The following is a 22142-nucleotide window of genomic DNA, read 5'->3' on the forward strand; positions in this document are numbered from 1 at the left end:
TAGACAGATCACACACTCATACTTATTACCCACTAGACAGATCACACACTGATCTGTCTGCTTGTGCCCAGGTCCTGGGGAGTCTGCTTCACTTATGGAACGTGGTTTGGCCTTGAGGCCTTCGCTTGTATGGGTCACATCTACCAGGATGAGTAAGGCTCCACACACTCAATGCACATACTGTACAATTATTTTTGAAACTTTATGGCGTTTCTGCTGCTCTTGATAGTGGCAGGAATGATTGGTGAGAAAGGGAATGACGTGACAAATCAAAATGGCTAATTTTGAAGTACACTGCATGTACCTGAGCCTGCTGAGCCACCTGGACGTTTATGAACTCTACATAATTCTTACTAACATACACACAGATATTATACATACAGTACTACTGTATATGTAGGCACTCTCTCTGTATTCTCTCTGCCATTGTTTATTTCTCTCCTCACGTACTTTACACTGGCTAAAAGCAGGTGAAAGCTATGATCCTTTATTCTTTTCACCTTTTAATTCATGAATGGGCAATGCTGATATAGAGAGGAGAGGCATTTTTAAGTCTTGAGACAATTCAGACAGTAGATTGTTGCATTTAACCCTAACTTTATTATACAGTATACAGTATAATAATAGAGGTGTCTAATTATATTTGGCTTCTACAACAGGCTTCACAGGAGCAAAGTAAAAATGTTGGCATAATTCTTCACCTGTTTTCACATCTTTTTAAAAATAACTGTAATTAAATGATAATATCTTATTTCTTAATTGTATATAGCAGGATGAACGTCCCAGTCTCACCTGTGCTGTTGTGTCCCCCTCTCCCAGAGATGTGTGTGTGGAGGTGCAGGGAGCCTGTGAGTTCCTGCTGGAGCAACAGATGGCAGATGGCGGCTGGGGGGAGGACTTTGAGTCGTGCGAGCAGCGGCGCTACGTCCAGAGCCAGACCGCTCAGATCCACAACACCTGCTGGGCTCTGCTGGGCCTCATGGCTGTCAGGTTAGCGTTATGGATGACACTCCAAATTTCAGGCTCTGGTCAGTTTTGGGTTGACAAAAACCTGGTCACATCCTTGGCTTGCTTTGGCTTCAAGCAGAAGCTTTTGGGTTGGTCAAGTTCAGAGTAAAACTCCAACTCCTATTGGGTATTGTCTTATACTACAACTATAATTTTGGAGCCGTATGCGTGTCTGTCCGTCCGTCTGTATGAGTTGGAAGGCGCACCATTGCTCCGATTCCCTCCAAACTTTGCTTAAACACTTGTCAGTGGTCTGGCATGAAATTGGCGTGGAAAAAACGAAAGAATTGCGCCCATAGAGGGTGCTACTGCAAAGTTTTAGATTTTAAATGGCCATAACTTGCACCCCATTCCTCCGATCACCTCCAACCTTGGGGAGGGAGTGCGCTTAGGGGAGCCTGACAGAGTGCAGTGCCGAATTTCGTGAAGTTCGGACAGCGCCACCTACTGGCAACACAAAAAGCGGTTTGTCTCGAGAACCGTTCATCCCATCGACTTCAAACTTGAGGAGTGTGCTGCCGAGAACCTGACGGAGTGTGGTGCCCAATTTCGGACACACGCATAGTCATAGCACCACGTACCGGCAACACAAAAAGCAGTTTATCTCACGAACCGTTCATCGAATCGACTTCAACCTTGGGGAGTGCGGTGCCGGGAACCCGACCGAGTGCAGTGCCGAGCAAATGAGTTTGGTCACACCCCAAAAAAAGTGCGCCCCTGGTTCATCGTCTCCAGAGTCTCCACCCTAGAAATTTGTTGTTTTTATTGTTGTTGATTTAATAATAATAATTATTCTTATTATTTATTATTTATTTATTATTATACATATAATACAATTAAATCAGCAAGGTGAAAGATGATGTAGACAGCTCAGTTGTCATCAGACGACCACCTCTGCTGCTGTCGTCCAATGAATCACTTTCTGCTGTGTCATGTGTCTGTAACAGGCACCCTGACAGGCAGGCCATTGAGAGAGGAGTACAGCTACTGATTGACAAGCAGCTGCCCAATGGAGACTGGCCACAGGTGAGTCTCTGCCTCCCACTGTTAAAGGAACACTCCGCCCATTTTCATCCAGCTTTGTATCATTAGAACATCAGTAGTATATCAGAAAACTGTAAACGGTTTTGAAGTCTGTCATTTAATTTGACAGTTATTGAGTGTTAAAGTGTGGACCAGTGACATCACTGGTCCACACTAACTCAAATTAATAACTCATTAACTCAAATCAACTCTCAATAACTGTCAAATTTGACAGTTATTGAGAGTTGATAACTGTCAAATAACTGTCAATAATACAATACATTTACATGTGATATACACTACTCACAATACTATACGGCACTACTAGTATCACAAAGTATTTGTAATGGACTCTCAGTACTAAACTATACTATACTATACTATACTATACTAATAATAATACTAATACTAATACTAAACTATACACTATTCGAGCCCATCCCATGCATCCCCTACCTACTGTATTGTACTATAATATTTTGTTTGTTCTTATGCTACAAATAATATACTAGTAGTATATAGTAGTATATAGTAGTACTATATACTATAACCCCATGTCAAGAGGAGATATAGGAAGCAAACATGCTGTAATATGTGATGTGGTATCTGTTTTCCTCCCCAGGAGAATATCTCAGGTGTGTTCAACAAGAGCTGTGCTATCAGCTACACCTCCTACAGAAACGTCTTCCCAGTCTGGACCCTGGGGCGCTTCTCCGCCCTTTACCCCTTTAGCCCCTTGGCCGGGAAGGTCAAGCTATGATCACCTTCAGAAGGTCAAGGTTCATCAGACAAAATGCCAGGATGAGAAAGCAAACAAGTTTCATACAGAGACGATACTCCACTTTACTGTGTCTTGATTGAAAAGATGAGACAGCATTCATACCTCACGACCAATCACAAAAATAATCACAGTCAGACCTAAGTCAAATAGTATTTGCAAATAGGGGCGTCTGGGTAGTGTAGAGGTAAAAGCATTCAGCTACCACCACGGAGACCTAGGTGCCTGTTCGGGCGGAGGGGGAGGGGAACTGGGGGTAATAGCCTGATCTCCCACACGCTACGTCCTGCTGGTGAAACTCCTTGTTGTCAGATAAAAAGAAGCAGCTGGCGACTGCACATGTATCAGAGGTAGCATGTGCTACAGTAGTCAGTAGTCAACTCTCCCCAGATCTACAGTATGTGTGTGTGTATGTGTGTGTATATATTAATATATATAATTTGCAATTTTGAAAATAAATGTTATTGTTGAATTGAACCTGCCTTGAGTACTAAATGGGTAGGATCCAAATACAATAATACAAGTGCCAGAAAGTTTAAACTATCTGCAAAGTATGTAAAAATAAATCAAGCATACTTTTCTTGTGATTGACAATTTTTCTGACATGAGCTGACTGTCTGGATGCAGTAAATATACTGTTTGACCCAATGTCTGAGACTCTGATGGCCGCTTGCCTGTCAGTGATGGATAGTTGCTATGTGTAAACCCTTTTAGAAGCTGAGTGTAGATGGATTTGCTGGGAAATTCTTTTTTGTCATGCTGAGTATGACATTCTGTGAATGTCTATGTTGACATTCCAGCATGTCCCATCGCCCTGAGCAACACTTGTGTCAGTCTGCTGTTATCTGAGACATTTTCAAACTGTGTTCTGTTATTATGGGTTCTTTGGTTACTTTATTCATATACTAGAAGAAATCTCACACGCTCGATTCCTAGGCTCGGCCGCTGCACGGGCTCGCATACACAGCTTGGCCGCAGCGCGGCTGCTGCGTGGCCTCGCCTGCTCTATTGGCATGCGCAGTGCACAGTTGCTCAACTTCGCATCACTGATGACATCACAATTGCTCGAATGACCATCACTGATCACATCATGGAATGCTCGAGTGACGTCACTCAGTGCACAATTGCTCAACTTCGGCCTCGGCCCGTAGCTCGGCTGCTGTGTGCACCTATGACATCATTAGATTAATTCATTCATAAGATGATTTTTGTCAATGATGTCACTGATGATGTCACAATTCCTATGACATCATCAGTGATGTTATAAGATGATTTTGTCAATAATGATGTCACTGACATCATCAGTGGGACAAAAATTTAAACAGACAAACAGAGCCCACTTGCTCCCCTTTTATATATGATGATGATGATGATGATATGAAGACTACTATAAAAGCATTAATTTCCATGTTGCCTTATGTCCACACCCTCCCCTAGTAATTAACCTATAATTAATGTTGACATTTGGATTTAGAATAAAGATTATTTTTCTATGGTGTTAGCTGTTTTTCCCTTACATTATCTTGACTGGATATGAATTGAATGACAATATATACTTCCCTACTTAGTTCAGACAGATGCATTGTGGAACATGATCAGATTCATTGATATTATTGGTAAGAGTATTTCTAGACTTGAAGGCCAAATGTTAATCAGAACTAAACCATGCAACACAGGAAATGTAGTCACAGTATCACCAGATGCCTTTACAGTGGGCAGGTTGAGATTTGTCTTTATTTACTTTGAATCAATGCAGACAAAAGACTGTGCAAGAAAGTGTGACAGTGTCAGAGAAGAATCTTTTAACGATGAGAACAGTTTGAACACTTGCACAAGTGACGACAGAAGCCTGTTATTTCCTGCAGGAGTGGTCTTAGCATTAGGCAAAGGTAGGTGGAGGGCTCCCATGCATAGAACTATTATAAAGTTATTTTTAAACAATTTATTATTGAAAAACACTCTTCTTTTTGTTATAATAAATTATTTCGATCTTGAGTCATATCGTGGCCATCCCCTCTATACTCTGTCAGGCGATAGTGAGTTAAACAACTTGTGCTCTGTTGAGGCCAGCAGACTTTGGTGCCAGTTCTATTGAAACCTATGGGAGTTGCATGGAGAAGCTCCAAAACCCAACATATCTATGTCCTATGACCTGTGATGAAACATGCCTCTACCAAATGAAGGAACACACTTCAGAGGACAGGCTATTGACAGAACCCCCCCCAATGTGACATTTTGTTTATTTGGTGTTGGTCTCCAAACATGATTATAATATAGACATAGCCTACTTTACAGGGCTCATGGCGAGTCAAATAAACTATTTGGAGACCAACATCAAATAAACAAAGGCACACAGGAAGAATGAGTGAGTAGGCTATTCTCTGAAGTGTGATCTTTCATTTGGTGGAGGCATGTCTTCATCAAAAGTCATACAATGTAGATATGTTGTGTTTTAGTGCTTCTCCATGTATCTCCCATAGGGTTCAATAAGACTGGCCCCATAGACTGCTGCTGATGTAATGACTCTTCTTATGTTACAGGTTCCTTGGTATTGACAACATTCTAGATTAGAAGCTGGATTGATGGTGGATTCATCCATTATTATTCATTCATTATCTTTTAACATTTATTTACAGAGGGAGATTATAGATTTTTCTCAGCTGGTCTGGGGATTCAAACTAGCAAACATTTCAGTCATGAGCCCACTTCTCTAACAGGTGCAGTATTATGTCCATTTTCTCACTTCACTCATCACTACTGATCACATTAGTCATGTTAGATTAAACACTTATGGAATTATGACAACTCAATAGATTGTCAGAGTTCGTTTGTGCCATGTCATGCCTATTTTTGTTATATATTTTATTTTAAATTTTAACAATATACAAACAAAACAAACGAACAAGCTCAGACACATGAAAGGAAAAAAAACAAAACATATATCGACAATAATGTGGTGCTACTGTCCATATAGGGTGCTTATGTGCTTGTAAGAAATGATGTGTGTGGGGTCCCACTCAAGGGGTCCAAGAGGAACCAACTGGGCAAGTCACCCACTGCCCCCAACCTCGTTGAGGTAGGCCAGAAACTGGTCCCAAATAGTTAGAAACTTATTAAGTGAGTTGGTTCTCAGGGATCGGAGCCTCTCCATCCTTATGACCAAGATCATCGTCCATCAACCACAGTTGGAAAGAAGGCGGAGAGGGGGACTTTATTCTTTCAGGATAAGTTTTTGGCAACAGTTGTCCCCAGTTTCAGAGACTATGTCATGCCTATTTTCTTATGAGACTTTGCTATAACTCCCTCATTTCTCCCCTTTGACACCTACAGTATTGCCATCACACGCACATTACTGTGATAGCTGCAATTTCAAAATGCAAGGTTGAAGGTGTGGTTGTGCTGTGGAATGTTTTTAGTACCATCAAGAAGCATGCACTTCTCTTCCATCTCAGCAGTGTAGAGATCCTGCGTTTGACAGCAGCTATTGCACAACAGGTCTTTCCTGTGCCTCCCCCTGTTTAGAGCCTTCAGCATGGCCATGCGCTGATAAGAAAAAGGTATTTATATTACCTCCCTCGCCTTTTCTACATCTCCTTCTCCGAGTGCCAAATCATAAAGCACACAATGCAATCATGTGCTTTCCCAATACTCACTACTTGAATGGAAAGAGTGACCGATTTGCTCCAGCCATTCATGGGTAATGTGTGTGTGTTGAGAGAATAAAGCAAGACCCAAGGTCAAAAACCTGCCCAAATGTTTGCTGACTCTTCATTGGTCAATGCATTACGTCAAGGCAAAAACAACAATTGTTATTGGGCTGCTGTTGCTCAGAATGTATATCGTTTGTTTTTATGTTTATATATAGCAGTAATATAGTGATTTTAGGACTTTTTATGATTTCATGGACACTTAAGATCACAATCAAAGCCAAATCAAAACAGACACTACAAGAATGCACAAGTAATATTAAAAACGAATCTATTACTATTCATGGTTATGTATCCTTTATTATCAGACAGCCTGGTTGTTTATTAGTGTGTAGTCTCTCTCCCCCTCTCTGTGTGTGTGTGTGTGTGTGTGTGTGTGTGTGTGTGTGTGTGTGTGTGCGTGCGTGTGAGCGCGCGTGTGTGTGTGTGTGTTATAAAAAGTTAAATGAGCATCACCCCCAAACAGCATTAACATCCCATGATTTTGGTTTTTCCAGTTTTCTTGGTATGTGTGAACATGGGTAAGTAAGTAAAGTAAGGTTTATTTGTATAGCACCTTTCACAGATACAGGATCACAACATGCTTCACAATATTAAAATATCAAAGACAACAGGCAACACAGTGCCATGAAAGATTAAACAACAATAACAGAGAAAAACAGAAACAAGGACACATTAAACAATAAAAAAATATGCAGAATAAAAAATAGCAACAAAAAAAAACGCTCCCCCAATCGGAGACGATTAAATGATAGATATATGAGAATGATACACTGCAACACAGTGAAAAAATACCCAGGAATGTGGACATACTTTCTGGTTGGTGGAGCGATAAAGTAAAGACTCAAACTATTGTGTTGTCAGTCTTCAGTACAATGCAGCATCACAGATAACATCACAGAGAGGAGCCTGCTTCGCCTCAAATGGAAAAGGCAAACAGGCAAGTTCATTTTATAGATTTTTTTTTAACAAACAGGTTTGTCAAAAAAGCGCTTTACAGATGAAGCATGCAAGAGAGCAAGACAGCACAAGAACATGTGTGTGTGTGTGGGGGGGGGGGGGGGGGGGGACCTGGGAGTAAATATGGGATAACAGGACAAGTCTAATGGCGTTCCAGTCAAAGGTTGATATTTGCTTTAAGAAAAAGTTGCTTTGTTTAAGTGTATAATATAGTGCCCCCCACCCACCCACCCACACACACCCACACACACACCCACCCACCCACACACACACACCCATAGGTCATCAACAAGTCACACACACCCATAGGTCATCAAACAAAGACTTGTTGATGGATGTTTAGTTCTTGCCCTGGATGATGGGCTTTGAGCTGTTTCCAGATGAGGTGTGGCTTCATATAAAAGGACGGAGCTGGAGAGCCCACTGACTACTGCTGCTTTGGATCTGCATTCCAGCACACAGTAAGTTCACTTCTGAAATAATACTGAAGATCTGTGGTTCTATAGGCTTTATTACATTATATGCATATATATTTTATATATCTATATCTACCTATCTACATTATATCTATATCTATATCTATACATATCTCTCTCTCTCTCTCTCTCTCTCTCTCTCTCTCTCTATATATATATATATATATAGAGAGAGAGAGAGAGAGAGAGAGATTGATGGTGGTTTTCAACCACTTTGAAAAGTTCTTTTATTGCTTATGTTGAGAGGGAAAATGGAGATTTAGGTGTATACTTTTAACTTTTCCCCCCTCCAATTGCAGGTATATTTGGATCCATTTGGATCGGAAATTTTGAAATGTTTCCCCATAACCAAGGTAATCATCACAGTTGGTAAAGGTCATATATCAACGTGGCTTCAAATGATTTGTGTGTACTTAAAAATGATCTAAACCCAAAACCCAAATCTGTGCAAAGCCTGACATGACATCTAATGGTAGCCTACAAAGCATGCAACTGAAATGGCCATCTGCTACTGGCTGATCTTTAATACCAGGTGATGCTGTCCATCCGGCTTTACAATGGGTCCACCTGGCGTATGCCGAATGGCCCGCTTCAGCCTGGCGGCTGTGACCGGTAATGACGTAACCAGCGATCTGGCTCTGCTACTATTGTCTGAATACTGAACAGAGTTGGAAAGAGAACCAGACAAAAAATAAATAAAAAATCTTGCAAAGATGTAATTTATCATAATGCTTTCCTGTTCTTGTGCCAATGTGCTTTGTATTGCTTATCTGCTGAAATAAAGATTGTTGTTGTAAAACATGCAACATCCGCCCGCCCCATGTGCCCCGAAGAACAAGTGGACTCACATCAGATTTGGGTTTGGTGTTTAGAACATACATATTTATAAACCGTTTCATTATGGCCAATAATTTGTTTCCTTTGTGTTGAAATAGGAAACCAGCATCCGTATGGTTACCCTAACAGTAACCAGCAGCCCATGCCAGGGGGATACCCTCACTATCCACCAGGCACCGTCCCAACCTGCCCTCCTCAGCCCTATGGGCCTCCTGTATGTCCCCCTGTAGGCCCGCCTTGTGGAGGCCACGGACCCGGGCCTGGCTATGGGCCTGGCTACGGGCCTGGCTGCGGGCCTGGCTGCGGGCCTGGCTGCGGGCCTGGCTGTGGGCACGGACATGGCCCGGGTCATGGGCCGGGGCATGGTCATGGGCACGGTCATGGTCATGGACCAGGTCATGGGCACGGTCACGGTCATGGACATGGCCCAGATCATGGGCATGGACACGGACACGGACATGGACATGGACATGGACACGGACATGGAAATGGACATGGACATGGACATGGACATGGACATGGACACGGGCATGGGCACAGACGCAAGCCTGGGCACATGCATAGAAAATGTCACAAGAAAGGAAATAAATATCATGGGGTAAGATTCAGCTCAGGGTTCAATTCAAGTTCAATTATTGGTAACGCTTTAGAATACAGCCCGCAAATAAGCATGTAGTTAGAGTATAACAACGGGGTTTAGGGCTGTAGTTATAGTCTAACTACGGGGTTTAAGGAGTGAATTATAAGATCTGTACTTATAGTCTAACTACGGGGTTTAAGGAGTGTAGTTATAGTATAACAACGGGGTTTAAGGAGTGTAGTTATGGTATAACAACGGGGTTTAAGGAGTGTAGTTATAGTCTAACAACAGGGTTTAAGGAGTCTAGTTAGAGTATAACAACGGGGTTTAAGGAGTCTAGTTAGAGTATAACAACGGGGTTTAAGGAGTCTAGTTAGAGTATAACAACGGGGTTTAAGGAGTGTAGTTAGAGTATAACAACAGGGTTTAAGGAGTGTAGTTAGAGTATAACAACGGGGTTTAAGGAGTGTAGTTAGAGTATAACAACGGGGTTTAAGGAGTCTAGTTAGAGTATAACTAGACTCCTTAAACCCCGTTGTTATACTCTAACTAGACTCCTTAAACCCCGTTGTTATACTCTAACTAGACTCTCTAACTAGACTCCTTAAACCCCGTTGTTATACTCTAACTACACTCCTTAAACCCCGTTGTTATACTCTAACTAGACTCCTTAAACCCCGTTGTTATACTCTAACTAGACTCCTTAAACCCCGTTGTTATACTCTAACTACACTCCTTAAACCCCGTTGTTATACTCTAACTAGACTCCTTAAACCCCGTTGTTATACTCTAACTACACTCCTTAAACCCCGTAGTTACCCTGTAAGTACAGTGTGGTACCCCGTAATTAGCCTATAAGTACAAACATTTGTCCCCTGCTTCATAATACAGCCCGCGACCCCGTAGTTAGACTATAAGTACAGATCTTGTTACCCTCTAGTTAAAGTATTTTTTCACTCCTTAAACCCCGTTGTTATACTCTAACTACACTCCTTAAACCCCGTTGTTATACTCTAACTACACTCCTTAAACCCGTTGTTATACTCTAACTACACTCCTTAAACCCTGTTGTTAGACTATAACTACACTCCTTAAACCCCGTTGTTATACCATAACTACACTCCTTAAACCCCGTTGTTATACTATAACTACACTCCTTAAACCCCGTAGTTAGACTATAAGTACAGATCTTAATTCACTCCTTAAACCCCGTAGTTAGACTATAACTACAGCCCTAAACCCCGTTGTTATACTCTAACTACATGCTAATTTGCGGGCTGTATTCTAAAGCGTTACCCAATTATTTTGTTACGGTGCGTTGTCTGATCCAACCAATTGAGAAGTAAACAAGAATGTTGTATTTTGAATTGTGTGCACTGGAAGCAAACTCCCTCCAACATGTTGTTCAGAATTGAATTTAAATCTGTGTATAATTTTCTCCGATTTCATTTAGATACAAAGGTTCTTATCCAAGGTTCACATCAGGTTGATAGTTTTCTCCAACAATCATCTCTAAATTAAATGTTGTTTCTCTGTTGTGTTTGTCTGTCCTGTAGTCCTCCAGCAGCTCCTGCAGCTCCTCCTCCGACTCTGACTAGGTTAAGATTCCTGGATGGGAGTAGAGACGAGACATGGTGCCACCTGGAAACCTTCATCCTAAAATGAATTATATTTTAGTACCCCGTTTATTTAACCTCCCTAAAGTTAGGGTATAAGTTTGGGTTGACATAATTTAGGCTTTTCATATTTTTAAACACAAATCATAATTGTATCTGTGATCCTGTGTGAAACATTCAACTCATTTCTGTGCACATGAAATGCTACAAAACCAAACAAATGTCTTGCCTTTTTATGATTTCATTTAGACTCTTTATTGTAATTACAAATATTGTATAATTTTTGTTTTTTTTAACAATAAGCATTTTTTCCATTCTTGTTTCCAATTGGAATAATATACATGTAAGTGTCTGTACCTCCTCCCATGTTCTGTTAGAGGAGGGGAAAGATAAACCAGATATAATTAAAAATGTAAATAAATTCATCTGAGCTTTGGACTGTTTATTACTAATCAATTATGCGATTATTACTATTAATTTGCCCTTGGGAAGCAAGCTGAACATTTCTTGTTAATGTTAAAAGTTCAAAATACAATTTACGGTCCCATATGGTGACATATAGATTATTTGTTTAAGGGAGAGTTGCTGCATGGAGTGGTTCCCTCGGCGGGTGGTGGGTGATGGGTGCTAGAATGGATCGCCCGGAGGGACGACTGTGTCTCTGATTGGCTTGGCCTGATATTTTACCGTAATTTTAACCAATCGTCACTCCTCATGCTAACCAACCACGGCTCTCTGAACCTAGTCTGGGCTAGTGTCCTCTAGTATGAGAGTGGCGTCAGCGGAGGACCAAAATGCAAGAATCATTAGCCAATGAACAGCCAGGAATGGGTCTCGCGCTACTTTTGGATGCTAAAATAAAGCCGATAATGTACAATTTGATTAATTTCAAGGGATGAAAAACCCTTTCAAAGTACAACACTGTCTATTTTGATGCAACTCGACAGTGCTGCTTTTTTTACTGAAGAGTTCCACTTTCTACTTCCTGGAAAAAAACTGGTCCATTGGAGTGAATGGAGATGTCGGAACTCTTCTATTATACGGCTCTGGTCTGGGCCAGAGCCGTATAATAGAAGAGTTCCGACATCTCCATTCACTCCAATGGACCAGTTTTTTTCCAGGAAGTAGAAAGTGGAACTCTTCAGTAAAAAAAGCAGCACTGTCGAGTTGCATCAAAATAGACAGTGTTGTACTTTGAAAGGGTTTTTCATCCCTTGAAATGAATCAAATTGTACATTATCTGCTTTATTTTAGCATGCAAAAGTAGCGCGAGACCCATTCCTGGCTGTTCATTGGCTAATGATTCTTGCATTTTGGTCCTCCGCTGACGCCACTCTCTTACTAGAGGACACTAGTCTGGGCTAGTGTCCTCTGGTCTGGGCACCTTCCACCCCGCTTTTTGTCATGGGGGCGTAAACCCCGGACCCAGAATTAACACCGGATGGCAATGCACCTAACAACGTCTTTGTTGCCGTTAGCTTGACGCGGTGATGTTACCTAAACTAGAGTCTGATCAAAACAAAGCTAGCGTTACATAAAACAAAACGTTATGCAATATGGCATCTCCGCCACCACCGCCTGACACACCGGTCAAAACGGTGAAAGAGGATTCTGATACTTGGGTCAAATTGTCAAGTTAACGTGAAAGTTGACGAGCTAGAAACGCTGCCGTCCGGTCTAGGGCGGGCTCTAGGCGGGAACCAGTAGGGTGACAAAATCAATTGTGGGCGGGAGCCAGGCTCTTTCTCGCCGAGAAGAGCCTGGTGACGCGAGGTTACTCTGAACCCAACCAATCATGACTCCTCCTCATACCTAAATCCAACCAATCATGACACCTCATGCCTAAACCCCACCCCCAACCTTCTCCAATCAGAGGTCACTTCTCACTTGTTTCAGGAAGTAAACAAAAAGAGAAGGCTGCTGCCTTGCTGCTGCAGGTTGCAGCTGTGTCCAAAGTGTAGCCACTAAAGCACTATAACACAACTAAAGTAAAATATAAACTCAACGATGTTGAAGTCCACTTACAGGTATGTGTCAAGAAAGACGTTTTTATCCAGTGAACTTGTTTATTCGGTAACTTAAATGTTCTTGCTCGCCGAGTTTGCTAAACGTTAATGCATGCCTTGTATTCACAATATGTTCCAACACAGGGGTCAGCCAGTTACTTCCTATTGTGTTTACTAGTGACCAAAACAGACTGTGTTTTGAACAGGAATTCATAACACAACTGGGTCAATTGGGCGGGGCTACATAAGGTGAATAACGGTCATTGGTTAACGCTAGTTAATTGGCTCACGTGAAAAGCCATTTTTGAGATGTCTAGTAACTATTTGATTGATTGATTGATTGATTGAAACGATTTATTTCAAACAGTTAAAACAATACATAAAGTGAAAAAAAACAGTAAACATAACAGTCTAATAGACTTCATCAAAAGGAAAATACGTAAACTCAAACATAAAAAAGGTGAACTGTTTGAAAAGGGGCAGGAAGAAGCCTAGGCTTATGAGTCCTGCCCCCAAATCATTCATAAACAAATTCATACATCCCTATATATGCATATCCCAACTCTCACGCTCCTCCCCACATGCTCATGCATACACATACATACATATATATGCATGTATATACACAAACGTACACAAACTTACCCATACACATACATCATAAATCCACCTACAAATCCCTATCAATACCCATTCCCAATAATACAATCCAACATTACCCCAAAAACCCAATGCTTTGATATCAACCTGTGTTGAACCAATGCATCCAAGAATCCATCCAATGTACACAACAATTCTTTACATAATGTATATTACAATATAATATACATCATGTACACCATATATTATACATTATATGCATAATAACCTCATTACACATACAATCATTTTTATACATATATGTATATTAATGTACAGAATACACATCAGACCAGGTGGGTGTATGTACACCCACCAATAACACAGTAATTCTCTACCAGGAAGAAAAAACTATAATGTTTGTCACTATTATTCTCTCCTGGCTGTTTTGTTCAGACTGAGGTCCCTCTGCAGATTACAAAGGATTCAAGGGCACAAGGTGAGTAAAACGATCATTTATAGAATAGTAACCTACTACAATGGTGGTTACTGCTTACTGAAGGCCCTTGCTTGACTATTTAGGTTAGTTTAATTTTTTATTTTTCCAGCATTGGTTTGCAATCTCTTCTGAATGGCTGTAGAAGAGCTATTTGAACAATTCCAGTTTGGTTTTAGACCCCTGCATACCATTCTACTTCTAGACCTTATTCTCCCTGTATGCTGCCCCATGGTCATATTATCCAGAAACATACAGTGTATTTCCACTGCTATGCAAATGACAGCTTTAACTGACCTTGAAGCCCAGTGACCCCAGCTCAATTGCCAGTCTCCATGAATGTCTTTCAGACATGAGCTGGATGTCCGAGAACTTCCTCCAACTTAATGAGTACATATCAGAAATTGTTCTTTTGAGAGCCTCAGCTGACTTGGAGATGGTCATTCATGTATCCCCACAGTCTCACGTCACACTGCCACAATCTCGCTTCATTCCGACAAGAAAGCATGCTATTGCAGTCTGCTATTGGCTGCAGTTGCAACAACATGTTTTTACCAGTAGATGTCAGTCCAACCTAAAAAGTTCAGTTCAGTTCAGTTCAGTTTATTGAAAAAAGGGGACAGAGCATATTAATCAACAATTCAATGTAAATACACCAGGTTTAGCAAAAGGCTAGTTTCCCCGGCCAAGATGTTGCAACAGGCTTCCTAAAAGAATAAAAAGTAGTCTGTGTTTGGTTTTCAAGCCAGACCGCACCCTGAGGTCATCAGGCAGAGCCCTCCTGTCTGTTCCACACACAGTCTAGAGTAGATTGAAGAGAAACGTGTTCTCCATTAGAGCCCCCCTGTACTATGGAACAATCTGCCACAGAGGAGCTAACACTAGCTAAATCAGTTCAAACTTGCTTTCTGCAGCGATTCTTAATTCTTTGTTCCTGTTGATTCATTTATTTATTAGAATATTATTGTCCTGTTTTTATGTGTCACTTTATGCTCTGTAAAGCGCTTTTTAAACTGTTTTTGAAAAGCAGCTATACAAAATTGTACTATCATTATCATTCATTTTTGAACAGATGTCGAGTCAGGCAGATGTTCTCCTAGAGAAAGTGGGCAACGCAGGTGTGATCACCCTGAACAGACCCAAAGTCCTCAATGCTTTCAACCTGTCCATGGTCAGGCAAATGTACTCCCAGCTCAAGGTATGATGGAGGGTTGGTTAACGCCAACTACCTCTTTTACCACAGTTTTGTTTTTCGGTGAAGACTTCCTGCAGTTGTTTATGTTGTTGTTGTTGTTGTTGTTGTTGTTGTTGTTGTTGTTGTTTATGTTTATGTTTTCTTTGATTATAGAAATGGGAGAAAGACAATGAGACTGACATCGTCATTATCAAAGGAGCGGGTGGGAAAGCCTTTTGTGCTGGTGGAGACATCAGAGGTAAAGAGTAGCACTGTTTTTTCCCTTCATGCCATAACATGACTTCTAGTGGAAATGTGTTGCTTTATTATTATTTTGCTGCTGTTGTTAACATTGGCATTTCCTCCTAGCGGTCATAGAAGCTGGGAAGGTTGGAGATCCTCTTGCACAGAACATTTTCCGTGAACATTACATGCTGAACAATGCTATAGGTATGCTTGATGCATGACTGTTACACCAATTACAATAGGTTTCTAATAGTCCTTACACACATCCCATTTCTTTGGTGCTGAGCCAAACTGTATACCACAGGCATTTAATTTTGTAGAGGAATGGCTCCCGACTCTTGTTGAATGCTCCCGACAATTTTATTAAATTGACAGACAAAAAATTAAATTGACAATCAATTTAATAAAATTGTTGGGAACGTTTGATGAAAGTTGCTATTCCTCTACAAAATTATTATCATTCATATCTGTTATACCAGTGATTCTCAGATGTTCATTCAAATATACTCATGTATAGTTTCACCATGTAAAATTCCATATACCGGTACTTATAGTTTATTTCCTTCTTGTTTTGATACACACATTATTTTATCTTTGAAGGAACCTACAAAAAGCCATATATCTCCCTTATTGATGGGATAACATTGGGAGGGGTGAGTACACACATTTTTCTTTTAAGATTTCTCCTTTTCTTGTATTTATTAAAATGACCCACAGGCCTACATGCACAAACATACAGAGAGAGAGAGAGAGAGACAGAGAGAGAGAGAGAAAGAAAGTGCAGCCTACTGTTGGCATATACAGTATAGCAGTATGAGTGGTGGCTAGAGTTCTTTTCTTAAGCCAGACCACCCCCCCCACCCCCACACACACCCACACCTGATGTGACTTTCCACTCCACTGAAGGACCACTGTCCTGGTCCTTCTCATTGCACCGCTAGTCACGGCTCATCACAAATGGTGTGCTTGTGCCAATGTCAAACTCAACTCAGCATGAGGCAGCAAATCACCAAATACCTTGAATTTAATCGAGCTTGGAATTATAGAGTGCCAAAGTCGCCTTCACTTCCTGCTTCAGCATACGAACCAGTGTCTGAAAAAATGTGAATGGTGGTGAACGGTGAGAGTATAATAGTACATCGTATATAAATTAGATACATTGACCATATATTGAATTTTGGTGAAATTATCTCTCTTAACCTCTTGCCACAGAAGCCAGTAATTGCAAAGAAAATTTGAAAATATGTGAGCACATCAATTAAACTGTTCCGTAGTGTCGTATAGTTATTTTTGATAGAAATTGAATGGTTTTCTGGTCTAAAACAGTTTTTCTTTCAGTGCAACTGATTGAAAACTGCTGCGTTTCATATTGTTTGGCCTGCAACTCCTTATACTTTTAAGCGGTGTGTCATGTGATGTGTGTCCATCCGTTTTCACCATTGACCTACCGTATATATAAATGGACCAACATAGCTCATTGACTTTGACACAGCAAAATGAAGCTCACTTCCGGATATTGTTTGATTTCGTTTGATTGGTTGAATGAATGAATGCTACACGGAAGTACGAGGGGAGGGGGCGGCTGCCCCTAGCGGCTGCCGGGGGAGTTTCCGAATTTGCTCTGTCTCCCTTATCGCCGTAATGCATTATGGGTAGTCTTCTACTTTGGCTAATGCTAGCGGCTAACGCTACTTACTTTACATTGCAGTAAAATGGCACTGAATGACCAAATTGATTTAACTTTTAACCATTTCGAGTAACACTGTTTCCATACGGACCCCCAGCGTTGGTTAGTTGTTTATAACTTTATAACGTGACTCTATTTAAAAAGTTATAACGTACTCCGGTTTCTGTGCTGAATCCAATGGTCTGAATGTCTGAATACAGAGAAGGCTTAAGGCTTTATCTAACGGTATAAATAACGTTAAATGGTCCGCCATGTTATGGACGTTAGATGTATGGTATCTATATAGTTACGTGTGTCTACTAACATTATTAAAATATCATAAAGTAACGCTATTTTCTGTTAATTTGCTCAGCTATTACTTGCCACCTGATGCCTTGCGGCACATTGCTGCCTCTACCGGTCGGAAGTATTACTGTTCTTATTATCCGATGTTTGTCGTCAATTTAACTCGAAATGGGGCTATCATTTGGAAAACGGAGAGCGTTAGAGCATGAAAAAGACTTGAAATTGTTTTTTCAGACCATACACTAATTTGGAAAGTGTTTATATAAGACATAGACCGAGAGAGAAGTTGGCTCGTTTCCCATATAGTTGAATGGATGTTCCCCCGGGAGTGCTACACAAGCTGCGACCCCCACTGGCCATTTGAAAGAATGCAATTTCCGCATAGGCGTCAAAAATAGGCAGGCTGAAATGCCCACTGGTTTTCACCTGAGGTGAGCTGAGGTGAGCATGAAATGTTGCTTAGGCCCCTCCCCCTGCTCCACAAATTCCCGGGGCGGATTTTTGAGTTGAAACTGGAATGGAGTTACGCAGAACTGCACTGCTTGCTTCAACACCTGCGTGTGATTTTTCTGTATGTGGCCCTGCCCACAACCAAAAGGTCTGGCCACCCCTGCTCATAGCTCATCAAATAAAGACTTGCTGATGGGTGTTTAGTTCTTGCCCTGGATGATGGGCATTGGGCTGTTTCCAGGTGAGGTGTGGCTCCATATAAAAGGATGGAGCTGGAGAGCCCACTGATTACTGCTGCTTTGGATCTGCATTCCAGCACACAGTAAGTTCACTTCTGAAATAATACTGAAGATCTGTGGCTCTATATGCATTATACTGTAAATAGAAAATTGTATTAATGTGTGTAAGTGTTGCACTGCCTGTTTTGGAACATTTAACAAAGTCCCCTGCCATATCCACTGCAGTTGTTTTTACTATATTGGCAGACAGCATTTCCTATTCTACACCTGCTTATATCGGTGCAAAGTTTTCAAGCAGTTGTGTGAACAGTCAATGCTTTTTTGCTTATGTTGAGGGGGATCTGTGTTTATTTAATTTTGTGGTATTTTCAACTGCAGGGTTTGGATCTGAGATTTGGAAATGTACCCCAACCAAGGTAAGAGAAGAAGAATAGTAGTTACCTCCGCCAACAGAGTTTAATACCCTTATCTAGTTTTAAATTGTTTTCTGTTCATCCTCGGTTCTTCATGCACATTATTTCGCACATTATTAAGTCTGTGTAGATTAATTTGAGTAATCCTAGTAATATGTCCAAAAACAATATAAAAACATACAGTTAATCAGAACTGATGAAGCCTCCTCTTAAACTCTTAATTTTAAGTCCAGTGGATGTTGTTTTTATCATACACTTTTGCCAATTGCTGCTCTATGGTGAATGATTCCTTTTAGGAAACCAACATCCCCCTGACTACCCTAACCCGCCTCAGCCCATGCCAGGCACCGGCCCTCCTCAGCCCTATGGGCCCGCTGGAGGCCACGCTGGGGGCCACGCTGGGGGCCCGCCTTGTGGAGGCCGTGGAGGGCATAGAGGCCATAGCCACGGACCCGGGCCTGGCCGTGGGCGTGGCCAAGGCCATAGCCACGGACCTGGGCATGGGTGTGGGCGTGGTGAAGGCCATAGCCACGGACCTGAGCATGGGTGTGGGCGTGGTGAAGGCCATAGCCACGAATCTGGGCATGGGTGCGGCCATGGGGACAAGCACAAGGACGGGCACACGCATGACCATTGTCACAAGGAAGGAAAGAAGAGTCATGGGGTAAGATCCAAGTGTACAGGAATTCAAATACTGAAAACTTCAAGCATGGAAAGGTTGTCCTTGTTATTATTGTTGTTTGTATTTTTATATGATTGTCAATGAAATGTCGAAATGTTTCCCTGTTGTGTTTTTCCATCCTGTAGTCTTCCAGTGACTCTGACTAGGTTAAGATTCCTGGATGAGAGGAGAGACGAGACATGGTGCCGCCTGGAAACCTTCATTCCTCTACTCCATATAATGTTCAGTTTAACTAACCTCATAAAGTTTTGGTATGTTCATATATACTGTATATTTCATAAAAAAATACATTTTTGGTCTAACCAAAATACATGTTATTCTTACAAACATTAGGCCTTCAAATGTAGACCAGCCTTTTATCCAAAATATACTGTATATGTGTGGTGTTCTGGCAGAACCCTTCACATGTCACTGCTACACATTGTTGGAAATAACACACTTTACCCATTTGAGCTGAAGGATACCAAATACAAATGGTCTCTGACTCTCTTCTGACTGGTTCAGTGATGTTGGATTTTTTTTTTTTTCTTTCTCTCCATTTTTTTTACATATCTTTTTGAAAAGTGCTATACAAATAAAGTTTATTATATTAGGCACAAATGATTTCTGTGATTGCATTCCTGTGTGTATAATAAAATGTATTTCTGTGAATAATAAATGCTGCTAAACTAAACTGCAATGTCATACTTCATATTTTGTCTCACTATTTGTTATTGTACCCTTGGCTACTCTATATCTAATATATTTATTGTCTGAAGGTGTGCATTTGTTTCACCTTTATTTACAGAGGGAAGGCTGACGGCGCATTTGCCCTGTTACGCCTTGTTCCACTCCAACAATTAGACAAATTCCCACCCTGCTGCCAAGAGCAATCACCCTAATCCTATTTTGATAGCCCACATAATCAAAATATCTTGTTATCTAATCTTCCATTAGATAATACAAGTTCACGTGTCTTTGGAGGCCAATATTTGTTGTTATTGGAATCAAAATAGCAACTTAAAAATAATAGCTTACATGGGTAATGTACTCTACCAATATAAACATGTGGTTGAAACTCCATGTTTTTGTTGTTTGTTGTGTGATAATATGCATGTGATAGCCTCTCACAAGTTCTGTGTATGGAAAGGAAAAATTAAATCTGTAGTAAGGTATGTTCAGTTGCTATGCAATAAATACCCCCCTGGGGGAACAAGCTGAATTTGTATACTGTACTTTTTACAGTTGCTTTTTAATTTTAAAAGTTTTAAATAAAATTTCTGGTCCCATGTCATGACAAAAGAAAGCAAAAATAAACGTTTTATTTTTAAACTAAATTATAAGACTGATCAATTATCATTGAATTGATTGTGATTGGCTAATTTCCTCAATAGATGGCAGTGTGGGCAAAACCGAGCTAGAGCCGACGCAATTGAATTTTCCTCGATGGTGCGCACGCCCAGCGACACCAAAGAGCGTGGAAGGAAAGAGACGACACTCCGGCCATTTTTTTAAACAGAATGCGCCTCGCAGTGGTCAGCTGCGGTAGCGCTGGCCCCTATAATCAGCCTCTCTAAACAGTAACTCAACGGGAGTTGAACCTCGGGTCCTTTTCATTAGGTATTTATCTTGAAAAAAATAAACAAAGAAAACGAAAAATTTTGCTTACTTTCCACAATATGGTTGTTGTTTTACATCCCTGCACTACACCACTTCAATCAAGATTTGCAGTACGCCCGGAAAAGATGTGAATCCCCAAAGTTTAGAGTGTTCTCCCGTTGAGTTACTGTTTAGAGAGGCTGATTATAGGGGCCAGCGCTACCGCAGCTGACCACTGCGAGCCTGTGCGAGGTTCTTTTGGCGCTGTCACGCTTCCAAAAATAAAAAATGGCGGAGGCTGCTGGGCGCTGATGTTGCAATGGGGCAATATGGAGCCCCATATCTTTCTATAAAAGTTCTTTGGCGACACTGACCAATCAGTGGTCGCTTTGTGCCTCTTTCAGGAAGTAAACGTAAACTTGAGAGCAAGCAAGAAGGCAAACTCAAAAATGTCCTTAACTATTTTGAAGTCCACCTACAGGTATTTGATAAGAAAGACATATTGTAACGTTGTCACAAACCATTCGACTGGTTTGTGACAACGTTACAATATTATCAGGCAAACTTCTATAGGTTTAGCCCGGAATTCTTGTCGCAGTTTTCTAACGAGTGTTGTGTTTGAAAGTGACAGACTGGAAACTAATCCAGCTCGACGCGAGACAGCCTTCATTGTGAATGAAGTCAGATCTTCTATTATCAAGTGTGCGTGCGTGCGTGCGTGCGTGCGTGCGTGTGTGTGTGTGTGTGTGTATCAAATCTTTTGTAGTTAAATAAAATTGGCTAAGTGGGTGGTGTCTGTGGGCTCGGGCGGTGGTGTGGTTCAGTCACGATCGGACAGTGGTGTGGTTCAGTCACGATTGTGATGTCATCAGTGATGTCACTCGAGCAATTGTCATGATGTCATCATCAGTGTGTGTCGAATAGATTCCTGTACTTTATGCATAACGGCCATTGATTAGTTGATTGGTTCTGTGTCAGTGAAAACAAACAATTTTCAAGATGTTTAACCTCCAGCTTAGTAGATTTAATATTTGTCACTATTCTTCCCGGGCTGTTTTCTTCAGACTGAGGTCCCTCTGCAGATTGCAAAGGATTCGAGGGCACATGGTGAGTAAAAGTATTATTTACTGCTCGTATACAGTAGTAGTGGTGGTTAGGTTACTGTTTACTATTTACTGCTTGTATACAGTAGTAGTGGTGGTTAGGTTACTGTTTACTTTTTTATGTAGCAGTGGGTAGTGAGGCGGGGTAACTAATTATGGTTCTGTGATTTTGATTCACTCGTATCAAATCCAGTAACGTTACTCTCATCTTTCACTTTT

The 22142-nt window shown here is 41.1% G+C and overlaps 5 protein-coding genes across 5 annotated transcripts in view; all 5 read left to right on the top strand.

The window, feature by feature from the left end:
* The window catches only part of lss (lanosterol synthase (2,3-oxidosqualene-lanosterol cyclase)), an 18468-nt gene extending 15559 nt beyond the window's left edge, over positions 1–2909 (top strand). The window contains exons 19-22 of the mRNA XM_083641660.1: positions 72–152; positions 820–990; positions 1956–2034; positions 2654–2909. Of these exons, the coding sequence (XP_083497786.1) occupies positions 72–152; positions 820–990; positions 1956–2034; positions 2654–2791 (469 nt within the window). The 3' untranslated portion in view covers positions 2792–2909. The remainder of the gene's footprint in view (positions 1–71; positions 153–819; positions 991–1955; positions 2035–2653) is intronic.
* A 4962-nt stretch (positions 2910–7871) lies between these two features.
* On the top strand, positions 7872–11377 carry LOC310781528 (uncharacterized protein). The gene is made up of 4 exons (XM_083642174.1): positions 7872–7937; positions 8252–8305; positions 8888–9387; positions 10926–11377. The coding sequence occupies exons 3-4, from the start codon at positions 9056–9058 to the stop codon at positions 11032–11034; spliced, it is 441 nt and encodes a 146-aa protein (XP_083498300.1). The 5' UTR covers positions 7872–7937; positions 8252–8305; positions 8888–9055; the 3' UTR covers positions 11035–11377.
* A 3761-nt stretch (positions 11378–15138) lies between these two features.
* On the top strand, positions 15139–16427 carry LOC310780474 (3-hydroxyisobutyryl-CoA hydrolase, mitochondrial-like; the record flags this gene model as incomplete). Its single annotated transcript, XM_083641052.1, has 5 exons — positions 15139–15264; positions 15415–15499; positions 15610–15690; positions 16087–16143; positions 16393–16427. 5 exons carry the CDS (start codon positions 15139–15141, stop codon positions 16425–16427), a joined length of 384 nt encoding a protein of 127 aa, XP_083497178.1.
* Positions 16428–18156: 1729 nt separating this feature from the next.
* On the top strand, positions 18157–19827 carry LOC310781217 (uncharacterized protein). Its single transcript, XM_083641776.1, has 4 exons — positions 18157–18230; positions 18526–18563; positions 18857–19224; positions 19368–19827. The coding sequence occupies exons 3-4, from the start codon at positions 18926–18928 to the stop codon at positions 19573–19575; spliced, it is 507 nt and encodes a 168-aa protein (XP_083497902.1). The 5' UTR covers positions 18157–18230; positions 18526–18563; positions 18857–18925; the 3' UTR covers positions 19576–19827.
* A 1422-nt stretch (positions 19828–21249) lies between these two features.
* Positions 21250–22142, top strand: part of LOC310781216 (3-hydroxyisobutyryl-CoA hydrolase, mitochondrial-like) — a 56695-nt gene continuing 55802 nt past the window's right edge. The window contains exons 1-2 of the mRNA XM_083641775.1: positions 21250–21301; positions 21885–21927. Of these exons, the coding sequence (XP_083497901.1) occupies positions 21270–21301; positions 21885–21927 (75 nt within the window). The 5' untranslated portion in view covers positions 21250–21269. The remainder of the gene's footprint in view (positions 21302–21884; positions 21928–22142) is intronic.

The sequence above is a fragment of the Poromitra crassiceps genome (assembly GCF_964638095.1).
Source record: "Poromitra crassiceps genome assembly, chromosome: 8".
Lineage (NCBI taxonomy): Eukaryota > Metazoa > Chordata > Actinopteri > Beryciformes > Melamphaidae > Poromitra > Poromitra crassiceps.